Raw genomic sequence first — 11,347 nt, 5'->3', positions numbered from 1 at the left:
AAGAGGGAGTGACTGCCTAGTAAGCCATTATGCCTGAATCTCTGTTCCACCCTACCATGTGACACTGCATGTTAGAAATGTGGACTAACTACCACAACCCTGCTGAGCAAAAGCGACCTGGCTACATTCCACACCATCTTAAATCCACAAACACGTTCATCAAAGCAGAAACAGTAAAATTATACTGATTTCTGCTAAAAAAAAATAGGTAGGCTACTCTTCAGCATTATCAAATGCCCTTTATAACTGTAACAATCTTTATGTTGTATTAACACATCAAATACTAAATCAATTAGGATTGATAAGTGAAAGTTGTATGTTCATATGCTTTTAAGGTTGTTGCATGTTCAACAAAGCAAAAACAGTAAAATAATACTTATTGATTTCTGCTAAAAATAATTATGTTTCCATACTCATACCCTTATTACCTAGCAACTAGACATTTTTTTTACATTAATAACAGAGACATAAGTGTAACTGTGTTTGTGATTATGAAGAATGGGAAGGTGAAACTGGTCGACCCGGTTTTGCAGAAGAAGGTAAGGGTGTTGCCCAACACATGCGACTAAGGGTGGAGTGGAGAAAGAAGAACACCTTTACTTGATCTCTGTGTGGCAGTTCTAAAGAGGCAAGGATAGAGTGTATGTGACAGATTTTGTGGGGGTTAATGAAAAAGTGAGACAGACACTTACACACTGGCAGAAGAAGAGGAAACTCACAAAAACGTTCAGGATGTTTGGGAAGAAAGGAAGCACGATGAAAGATGATTCTAAAATAAGCAAGTAAGTGTCATTGGTGCTTATGTACTCCAGGCCATTTTGATTTGTTCTGTTTGTGTTCAGGTATGTCTAAGATCAGTTTTGAGTAGAAGCAGGTAACTAGAATTCAGATATGTATTACAGATTACCAGTGTTTATAAACCCTGGTATTCTTTTTCAACAAAATTGAGATGTAATTAAGTTGTGTATGTCGCGGCTGTATAATGAAAAGTAAAGTATGCCGTGCATGTATAATGAAAGTTATGTTTTAAACAACTTGTTGATTAAATCTGTAACTAGTACTTCAAATTTAAAAACCAGGAGGACAGAACTGTTTATACTAATCATCTGGAGGCAATTCTCTGAATTTTCCTTTCATATCCTTCTGTACACACTATTTGTCCAATATGGTTAGTGCATGTACTGTATCACACAGATAAAACTGAACTAAATACAGATGCATACATGTAATTACCCAGGTATACAATAAAAGCTGATTGAAAAAGTGACAGAGAAGTTGACAGGAGTGTCCTTGTCACCGATACTGATAGCTTAGTTCCTGTTAGGGCTGATATGCTTGTTTCTCAACTAGACTTGTGGGTGTTGGTCCATTCTTTTGACATTGTCATGCAAACATGGCAGGTTTACATCAGGTTTTTTCACAGATGTATTTCATGATAGTGGAATAGCAGTGGATACATTTTACATTGTCCAATTAGGCTCACCTTTGGTGGAAATGGATCTGATGAACGCTCTTCAATTCCTTTTCACACACAGTTCTTTTAAAAAAAACAAGTTCACTTAAGGCAAACTCACATTATCCGAACTAAACCATGCCCCAGCGCAATTGTCCCCCTCCCTACTCACCCAGAAGCATGCACTCACACTGTACTTTTTTCGATCCGAGCTTGAGCGCACTTTCGTCATTAGGATGCAATTGTCTTGAACAAAGCAGGAAGTAAAGTGCTCTCTTAACACTGGAATCCATCGTAATGTTAAGTCTGTTTTTTATTCGGAATCGTTTGGTGCGCAATGACACACAGCCCTCTCAAATGCCATCGTATTGCTTAGTTGGTCTGTCACATGTGCAGCATGGACATTCATGTTACCCTGCTGCACGCATCAGAAGGTTTTTAAGAAGGCAGATGAAGTTGAGTGGTTGCATAATTGACATCTCTCCTTTTGAATCACGCTCACTCACACTTCCACCTATGGTTTGCTTTTGGGTCCTTCTAGGATGGTCCAAGATCACATTGGTTTGTTCACATATACACACTCAATCACTCTGATAGTGTTTGAACTACTCAAATGAACTAGGTGAGAAAAAACCCTCAAATAAACGTAAATAACTAAAGAACGGTTTACATAGAACCTGTGATTATAGAGGCAAAGTTCATAATCCTCACAGACCTTTAGGGTCATGAGACAAACAGGCCCACCCATTCAGTTGTTATTTCCCACCAGTAAGCTTATAATAACCACTAACTAATAGCTGGTTATGTGATATGTTATATATATAATGTGCAGTGTTGTGCCTGAACGAGTTCATTGAACGAAAGTTCATGAACTAGTTCATATTTTGGGCGAACGTGAACTGAACGTACTGTATTACTGCCTGATGGACGCAAGGTGAACTCGTTCATTCTGGGGCTTGTGAACGGCACGTTCTCTCACTTTAACGTCATTCAGTAGGGTGCCAGATTTCTATAGAGTCAACACTGCCACCAGGCTGCATACGTCAATAAAACAACACTGACTGGACGCTGCTATCCAAATCCCTGCCGCGCCACTCGCATAGTTTAACATTAAATAACATCATATTTGTCTTAAGTTGTTAACGATTAACAAAGGCTGCTTACGCAAATTCTGGATCTTGAAATAGACTTTGACTAAGCTCACGCTATTTAACGTGCACGTGCAGTGTGCAATACCTGTGAGTTGTCATACACGCAACGCCCCGCAACGCTTCTCGCCCGGAAAACCCCCTTGAAGCACCTGGCTAGCCTTTAAAGGTATGTGCAAGCAAATACAAAAATTAAAAGACAGTCAATGCTCGTAAACCCTGGTTGGATAAGGGTTTAAAGTTGGATATGAAGATGAAATCTGATGCATTTAGCTTCAGTGTTAAAACTCATAAAATAATTCCTGTCTGTGGTTCTATATGGGCTAATGGCAATATTATTATTTTTTTAATAATATGGGGAAAAAGAACTATAAATTAGTTCATTTTTGGAACTGTGAACTTATTTTAAAATTTGGAAATATGAACTATGAACTGAACTAGTTCATTTTAAAATTTGTGAACAACACTGATAATGTGACTGTTGTAAAAGACTATAATGATAACTTCAACATAGATATTACATGCAAATTTATAAGTAGGTCAGAACAACATTTCTTGTTCTGACTACATTCATTATAGGCATTCACAGCAAACACAGAACATTACCATACTGTTAGTTTTTGGTTATCTTTATGTTTGTTTTTTTTGGGGTTCTGGGAACATTCTTTTTAGGTTTTAATTTTTATTTTTTACAATCATAAAATAATGTTCTCATAACATTGCAGGATGTTTATTTTTAAATAACCTAAAAATAATTTATACACGTTCTCTAATGGTTATTTTTTAATCATTAAATAACATTCCCATAATGTTGCAGGGTGGTTATTTTTAAACCTAAAATAACTTATACAGAACGTTCTTTAATGGTTATTTTTGGGTTAATTGTTTGGAACCATAAAATAATGTTCCCATAATGTTGCAGGATAATTATTTTTTTAATAACCTAAAAATAACTTATACAGAACGTTCTCTAATAGTTAATTTTTGATTATGTTTTTTTTTAGGAAATGAAGTGAAAGCATTTTGCTCAGCAAAAAACTTGCATCATTTAAAAAATAACAGTCTTTTCGTTTTTACTACAGAGCCTTACATTATATTAGCATTTCTTTTTTCTATTTCTTGATTTAGTAACTTCAATATGTGAGAATTTTTTTATATATGAGTGATTTCCGATCGATTTGAGGAGAATATGATGTAAGAAACTTTTTATTGTTGTAAAAACGTATACCGTCTAACTGTGGTAAGATCTTTTGACACAGGAGTGGGGAGCCCTGGGTCCTGGGGCGCCGCTGTCCTGCAGAGTTTGGTTCCAGCCCTAAACAAACACACCTGAATTTAATTTCCAAGTAATCCTGAAGACATTAGGTGTGTTCAACTTCATGCGGCGCTGCGCAGACCGATCGGTGGCTGACTTGAAGCAGTGCATTCCGGTTAGTAATTTTGTCCGACTTAAGCTGGCGCTGCAGGCACGTGACTGCGTCATATGGTTTTTAAGTACCGCGAGAGCGATTCGAGATCAGCCGCCTGAGTTAGACAGCGCAGTTCCCGAAGAGGAGCTGCACGGGCTGTAATGACGACACAGCTGTTTCAAGATTGGTCGGATTCACCACATGACAACAATCACGTGTGTTTTGTGTGTATTTTCACGCCCTCAGTTCCACAAGTGCTCACAAATCTGTATTTTTATAACAGTTAAAGCTCTTTTCATGTAGTCGCGATGTTATATTGTGTCATCTTCATCAAAATAAAATGTATAAAAACCGTAGACCCCACTACATTGGTATTTAAATAATATATGCTTATGTTGAACTTTATTCTTGTAAAAACAGATGCTGTAAGCCTCTTCAGTTCCACTCATGCTCATACACGGACATTCAAAACAGTATAATTCACTTTTTATGTAGTTTACATCTTACAAATCATGTTTAATGCGATTAAGCAAGCAAACGGCACGTGATCAGCCATGCCTGACGTAAATGCAGCAAACTACGGGAACCACAGCGCGTCCGACTTCACGTCTCCGTTTTCAGCTCCTCCCCGCCTGCACGCGGCTAATCTCGCCGATCGGTTACATCCAGCCACAGCCGATGTCGAACACACCTTTTAATTTGATTTTTCAGGCGTGCTTAATTAGGGTTGGAGCTAGGCTCTGCAGGACAGTGGCCCTCCAGGACCAGGGTTCCCCACCCCTGTTTTAAAGGAATAGTCTACTCATTTTCGATATTAAAATATGTTATTACCTTAACTAAGAATTGTTGATACATCCCTCTATCATCTGTGTGCGTGCACGTAAGCGCTGGAGCACGCTGCGATTCTTCGATAGCATTTAGCTTAGCCCCATTCATTCAATGGTACCATTTAGAGATAAAGTTAGAAGTGACCAAACACATCAACGTTTTTCCTATTTAAGACGAGTAGTTATACGAGCAAGTTTGGTGGTACAAAATAAAACGTAGCGCTTTTCTAAGCGGATTTAAAAGAGGAACTATATTTTATGGCGTAATAGCACTTTTGGGAGTACTTCGACTCGGTGCAGTAACACCCTCCCTCTCCCATTATGAGAGTGAGAAGGGGAGCGGACTTTTCAGGTGAGTCGAAGTACTCCCAAAAGTGCCATTACTTCCCAGCTAACATTATTTTAGGGTTTCTCTTTTCTTTCTTCATTAGTAACTTCAATATGTGAAAACAAAAACATATTTTAATGATTTCCATAAAGAGAATGTGATGTTAGAAGCTTTTGATTGTTGTAAAAACTGAGAGCTGTTCGGCCAACGTTTAACTGATCTGTTAACCTAAAGTGAATGAAATGTTTATTTATTTGTCAATAGGTTTTCCTCAGTCTAAATTTTATTCTAACCATTTCTATTTTCTTTCTTCATTTAGTAACTTATATGTGAGAACTTATATATATGAAGAGTTTCGTTGCAAAACGAGATAAGTTTGTTTTGATTTAAACCTTCATAACTTAAAAAATACAGCTAAGTAGCACCATAAAACAAAATAATAACATGATAACATAATAATAAACATGTTTTGACAAAAATGTAAAAAAATGGATTTAACTCTAGGAGAGTCACAAAAAATTATATGTATATATATACATTTTTTAGTGACTCCCGTCTATGAAGAGATGATGTTATTGTCACGGAGTGACTTTTCGAAGGGCGGAACCGAAAGTGGTGGAGAGAAGTTCCGCCCGGACTATGATTCTCAAACACCAGTCACTTCCTCCAACTCCATGCAACCCAAATCGGGTTTTATTAGCAACAGGTGTGGAAACAACTGTGGCGATGCATGATTGGGCGATTTCATGAAGAGGAGGCACATAAATAGGGTAGTGAGAAACTGGAAGGGAGCGGTTGACTTGGGGCGAACTTATTTCCGCCAAAGGCGGACGAAATTCATTGCCTTCTAAAGAGTCAGAAGGCCCCGTTGATCCGGCGATCGCACGGAAGCGAGCGGAAAGAGGACGGGGCTGAAGGAGACGAACGGAAGAGAAGTTTTATTCTAGCCGATACGGTGAGTGAGTTGGAGTGTTTGGGCGAGTGCAGCGGAAAGAAGGCGGAGGATATTGTTGGCTGGGCGACGAAGGAATTGAGGAATTGACAGGAACAGAGACCGGGCTGAGTATATTTAGATGAATACCTATCTGTGAACGATCTATGGAAATGTGTAACAACCTCTGAGTGATTGCAAACAGGAAGACTCACCGGAAGTACTGCCGAAGGAGGCCGTTTCAGAGACAGTCACACGGCAGCAGGAAAATCATTCAGTAGCTGGGAAGGAGAGAAAAAGAGACTTGGTGTTAACAGCAGTGTGAGTACCCCAAATCACTGTTCAGCAGTATACTTCTCTAGAATGAACTATCAGTGAGTCTTTTGTGAGTTGTGGCACAGCATGTGAGCGGCCCCACTGTGGAGAAGGATTGTGGGCGAGCCGGAAACAGTGAGCGAAGGAAGACGCAGGGGTGTTGTGACGGCGACGTCTACATTCAACTATTTTGTTGAATCAGTGTTTCAACGAATCCCAGGACGAGTCCTCGGGCAGATGTGGTTTTTGACCTTATTTCACAAAGAGTGCGTGGAGTGCAGTGGTGAGTCTTTGTCCTTTGCTGTGAGTAGTTTGGCTGCTGTAGGAGGAAATCAGCTGTGTGTGTATTATTACCTGCTGTGGAGTATCTCCAAAGGTTCGCCCCTGTCTAGATCTCTTGTCCTGTTGGGTGGGGGAGAGGAGAGGGAAGCATTCGATCCACCCAGTGTAGCACACCCAGGGTGAAACATCTTACCTGAACTTACCTGTGTGGTGACACCAGCGGAGGCCGTGCTCGGCCCAACACGGCAGCAGCTTTCGACCCGCATCTTTATCAGCCTTTTGTTGAAGCCTTAGAAAAGGTTAACACCTGACGTCCATCTCCCCAAAGGTCTGTGAGTTACACCCACTTCCTGTTTCTCTGTATATTCACAGTAAGCCCACCACCAAAGATAGCCTGTTGTGTGTTATACTCACCGTACACCCAAGTAAAGCCCCAGTTACTTTCTATGTATTTACCTTATGCTCAAAGCTAAAGCCAGCATATTGTGTTGTACATCTGCCTGTAACCCCAAGTGAAGCCCCAGTTACCTTTGATGTACGTATCTTATGCCCAAAGCTAAAGCCAGCATATTATTTTATACACCCCCCTGTAAGCCCAAGTGAAGCCCCAGTTACCTTTGATGTACTTACCTTACGCCCAAAGCTAAAGCCAGCATATTGTGTTGTACACCTGCCTGTAAGCCCAAGTAAAGCCCCAGTTACCTTTGATGTACTTACCTTATGTCCAAAGCTAAAGTCAGCCTATTGTGTTGTACACCTGTCTGTAGGCCCAAAGGAGCCTCCGTTGCCTTTTCGATAGGGAAGATCCAGTGGTCTCTCTGTCTATCGTTGGCACACGGTCCTGTTATACTTACCTGTCTGCTCCAGTGTAGATCTAGCGGATCCCTTCGGAAGCGCCTACCTGTACCTCTACCTGTTGGCCAGTGACACATCCACAGCGGAAACCCTCCATACACCTATCAGGACGGTTTAAGTTAGATCCCGGCAGGCGACGTATAGCCCCACCTGTATCTGGACGGTCAGGAGTGCAACCTGCTGGGCCGTCTCGGAGCTCGCCGCGTGTGGACACAGGTACCCATTCTACATTCAAACCCTCAATACTTACCATCTGTATCCCTTACGTCCAGGAAAGGAGAGGGCCCTGGACAGTCTCCCTGCAAGCCAGAACAAAGGGGCACCTTGTGAATAAGCTGATTGTCGTCGCATAGCCAGAAGTCAAGAATAGTGAAGGACCCACCTGAGTCTAAGAGACTCGAGATTGTTCCTCTCTAACCGGAGAGTTGGATTTTAGCCTCCCTTTCCCCTTCCCCACTACATTATTTTTTAAGTAATTTAATAAAGTTTGTTTTTATTATACTTACGCTCTCTGTGTGTCTGGTCATTGGGATGCTCTTGGGACCTCCTCGAGGTGGAAACTAGGGAGGGGCGAGACTCACGACATATGTGGTCCGCTCCAACCTGTGACATTATTGATTGTTGTAACTTAATAATGAAGAGGCGGCTAACTGCTGTGGTAATATCTGTTAAAGGTGTAATGTGTAGGATTTAGCGGCATCTAGCGGTAAAGTTGCGAATTGCAAACAACAGCTCAGCCCATCGCTAACCCCGCCCCTTGGAAACGCATCATCGAGTCTACGGTGGCTGAAGCGGGACAAACATATCATGTCGTTGTCTGAGGCAGAGAGTAGCCAGCCAAACAATGAGGTTTCTTTTAAAAGATAAATTAAAATGTTTATAGTTAATTTTTTAAGCAAAATGATGTTATTGGGAATATTATTATTGTTTATCACTGTGTCAGTGTTTTGTTCTTTGACTTTAGCTAACTTTTTGCATGCTAGTTAGTACATGGTAAGAATAGTGAAGCAGCTAGCTTTTGGTAAATATGTTTATTCTGACAGCAAGTTAGCGCTAGCAGGCGTTTATTCCCATTTGCGGAGTCACGGAGAACCAAAAAACTTACCGGAAATAACAGGAAGAAGACGGAGAGGCGCTAACTTTACCCGAGAAGATGGCACAAGAGAGGATATTGAAAGAGTAAAATCTCTCAAAAGAAACGAAGAGCTGTGACCAAGGTGTGTGCAGTAAACTTATTCATAAACGTACTGTAACGTTATTATATGCTGACATGTGTGACAAACTATAATACTGCACAAAACAGTAACGTTATTTACGTAGCAGCTCTGTACACACGTTGCAGTGTCACTCTATTTACATAGTAGCACGTTGTGCACATGTAGCAATGCTACTGTAACTTACTTACATAGTAGCATATTGTACACACGTGCAGTATTGTTACTCTAGCGTATTAACAAATCAACACGTTGTGCATGTAGCAATGTTACTGTAACTTACATAGTAGCATATTGTACACACATGTAGTATTGTTACTCTAACGTATTAACAAATCAACACGTTGTGCACATGTAGCAATGTTACTGTAACTTACTTACATACATAGGAGCATATGTACACACATGTAGTATTGTTACCCTAAAATATTTACAAATCAGCACGTTGTGCACCTGTAACAATGTTACTGTAACCTACTGTACTTACATAGTAGTATATTGTGCACACATGTAGTATTGTTACTCTAACGTATTTACAAATCAGCACGTTGTGCACATGTAGCACTGTTACTGTAACCTACTGTACATAGTAGTATTTTGTCCACACATGTAGCAATGTCAATCTAACTGTAGGTCTGTAGTTCTGTGTATGTGTCATTTATTGGGATGCAGTTCCATATTGCCAACAAATTATCATGCACTTACTTACAAGCCTTGTTTTATTTATGTCCACTTTAGAGACTTCTTCAGGAGATGACCCAGGTTTTATTCCTGGGCTAGGATTTTCCATCTGGCATAATCATACAATACCACAAAAGTATTCACAAACCTATCTTTGCATTGTCAAGGCATCAAACACATGTACATAGTTTACTTTGCATTTATTTCTATTATATTTTTGTTTCTTTAAAGGAACAGTATGTAAGAAATGTATATCAATTATTCACAAAATGGCCCTGATATGTTACTAGACATTAAGAAATCATTTTCATATCAAATACTTATATCACTGACAACAGTGGTCCGTCCAGGATATTGTCATTTAAAAAGTGGAGTTGCAGCCCTCAACTGATGTTTATGTTGTCATGTTGTGTATTGGCCATATACAGTTGTGTGATTGCAGTACCAGTTTTAGCCACACGTTTTGTGATTGCAATGCCAGTTTTGGCCACAATCCTACATACTGTTCCTTTAAATTTGAGATTTTTTATGTTAATTATAATTGTTGTACAACTGCAGTTCCAGTGTATTGATGCAACGAATAAATTTACCCTATGTATGCACAGTATAGAAGTAATATCAACCTAAGTTGCACTTTATGTATTCTGAAAGTAATCATTATTGGTCACTTGATATGTATTGTACACTGTCATGTTACGTGAAATTAAAATCCACTTACATATATTTAAAGGCGGAGTCCACGATGTTTGAAAAACGCGTTGGAAAAGGAGACGGGCCGACTACCAAAACACACTTATAGCCAATCAAATCAAATCAAATGCCGGTTTGCGTATGTGTGGGGCGGGTCTATCAACCGAAGGTCCAGATTCTATTGGGGTAGGGGCGTGTTTGTTTAGGTGATTTCAAATATCAACATTGGCGTTCAATCATCATGGACTCCGCCTTTAACCGTGACAAGGGGAAAACTTTACTCCTGTTGGTGATTATGCTTATCTTATAGCTATAGCTTTTAAACAACGGGTTTCACGAACATTGATAGAGTTACGATTGCTTACTTACCTGTCTAGGAGAAACCAAGCAACTTCGGTGTCGTTTTTAAAACATTTTTCCTGTATTAGCGCCGTCCATCTGGTTAAAGCCACGTGATATTTATCCTGGATTTATGGCGTCGTCTGAACATGATCATTTTTTTTCTTCTGACAGGGAGGGGCGATCTGTCTTGCATAACACAATACGCGTGGTACTCCATTCGATCCAATTTCACTTCTCTTCTTCTAATAAGTTAAATATAGCTTCTAATAAACCGTACTACAAGAACGACGACGACTGTTTCTAGTTCTCCTGCTTCCTCTTCTTCGTGGGTTTTCAGCGCGACAATGGGAGCTGTGGCAACCGCCTCCAATAACACCGATGAAGAAAAAGAACAACAACATATTTACGAAACACGCTCTGTAGAGCAGTTTGTCCGTTCACGGCTTTTGTAGAAACATGATGGTGACGCCCATGTAAGGGGACCCGCGGCGTATGTAATTAAAAACATCTCAATCTAAGGTAATAAAACATATTTGTCTTTTATGTAGGGTCATTAAACACCACTGACACTCTATTTACATAGTAGCACGTTGTGCACATGTAGCAATGCTACTGTAACTTACTTACATAGTAGCATATTGTACACACGTGCAGTATTGTTACTCTAGCGTATTAACAAATCAACACGTTGTGCATGTAGCAATGTTACTGTAACTTACATAGTAGCATATTGTACACACATGTATTGTTACTCTAACGTATTAACAAATCAACACGTTGTGCACATGTAGCAATGTTACTGTAACTTACTTACATACATAGGAGCATATGTACACACATGTAGTATTGTTACCCTAAAATATGTAGGGTCA

At 39.9% G+C, this 11,347-nt stretch overlaps 1 protein-coding gene across 2 annotated transcripts in view; it reads left to right on the top strand.

The window, feature by feature from the left end:
• Positions 1–588: 588 nt before the first annotated feature.
• The window catches only part of evpla (envoplakin a), a 145,679-nt gene continuing 134,920 nt past the window's right edge, over positions 589–11,347 (top strand). For both annotated transcript variants that reach the window (XM_073870904.1, XM_073870903.1), the window contains exon 1: positions 589–782. In XM_073870904.1, the coding sequence (XP_073727005.1) occupies positions 733–782 (50 nt within the window). In that variant the 5' untranslated portion in view covers positions 589–732. The remainder of the gene's footprint in view (positions 783–11,347) is intronic.

Source organism: Misgurnus anguillicaudatus, chromosome 8, assembly GCF_027580225.2.
Source record: "Misgurnus anguillicaudatus chromosome 8, ASM2758022v2, whole genome shotgun sequence".
In the NCBI taxonomy this organism is placed as follows: Eukaryota; Metazoa; Chordata; class Actinopteri; order Cypriniformes; family Cobitidae; genus Misgurnus; species Misgurnus anguillicaudatus.
The sequence above is the reverse complement of the archived record's forward strand: the minus strand, read 5'-3'. Positions and strand labels throughout refer to the sequence as shown.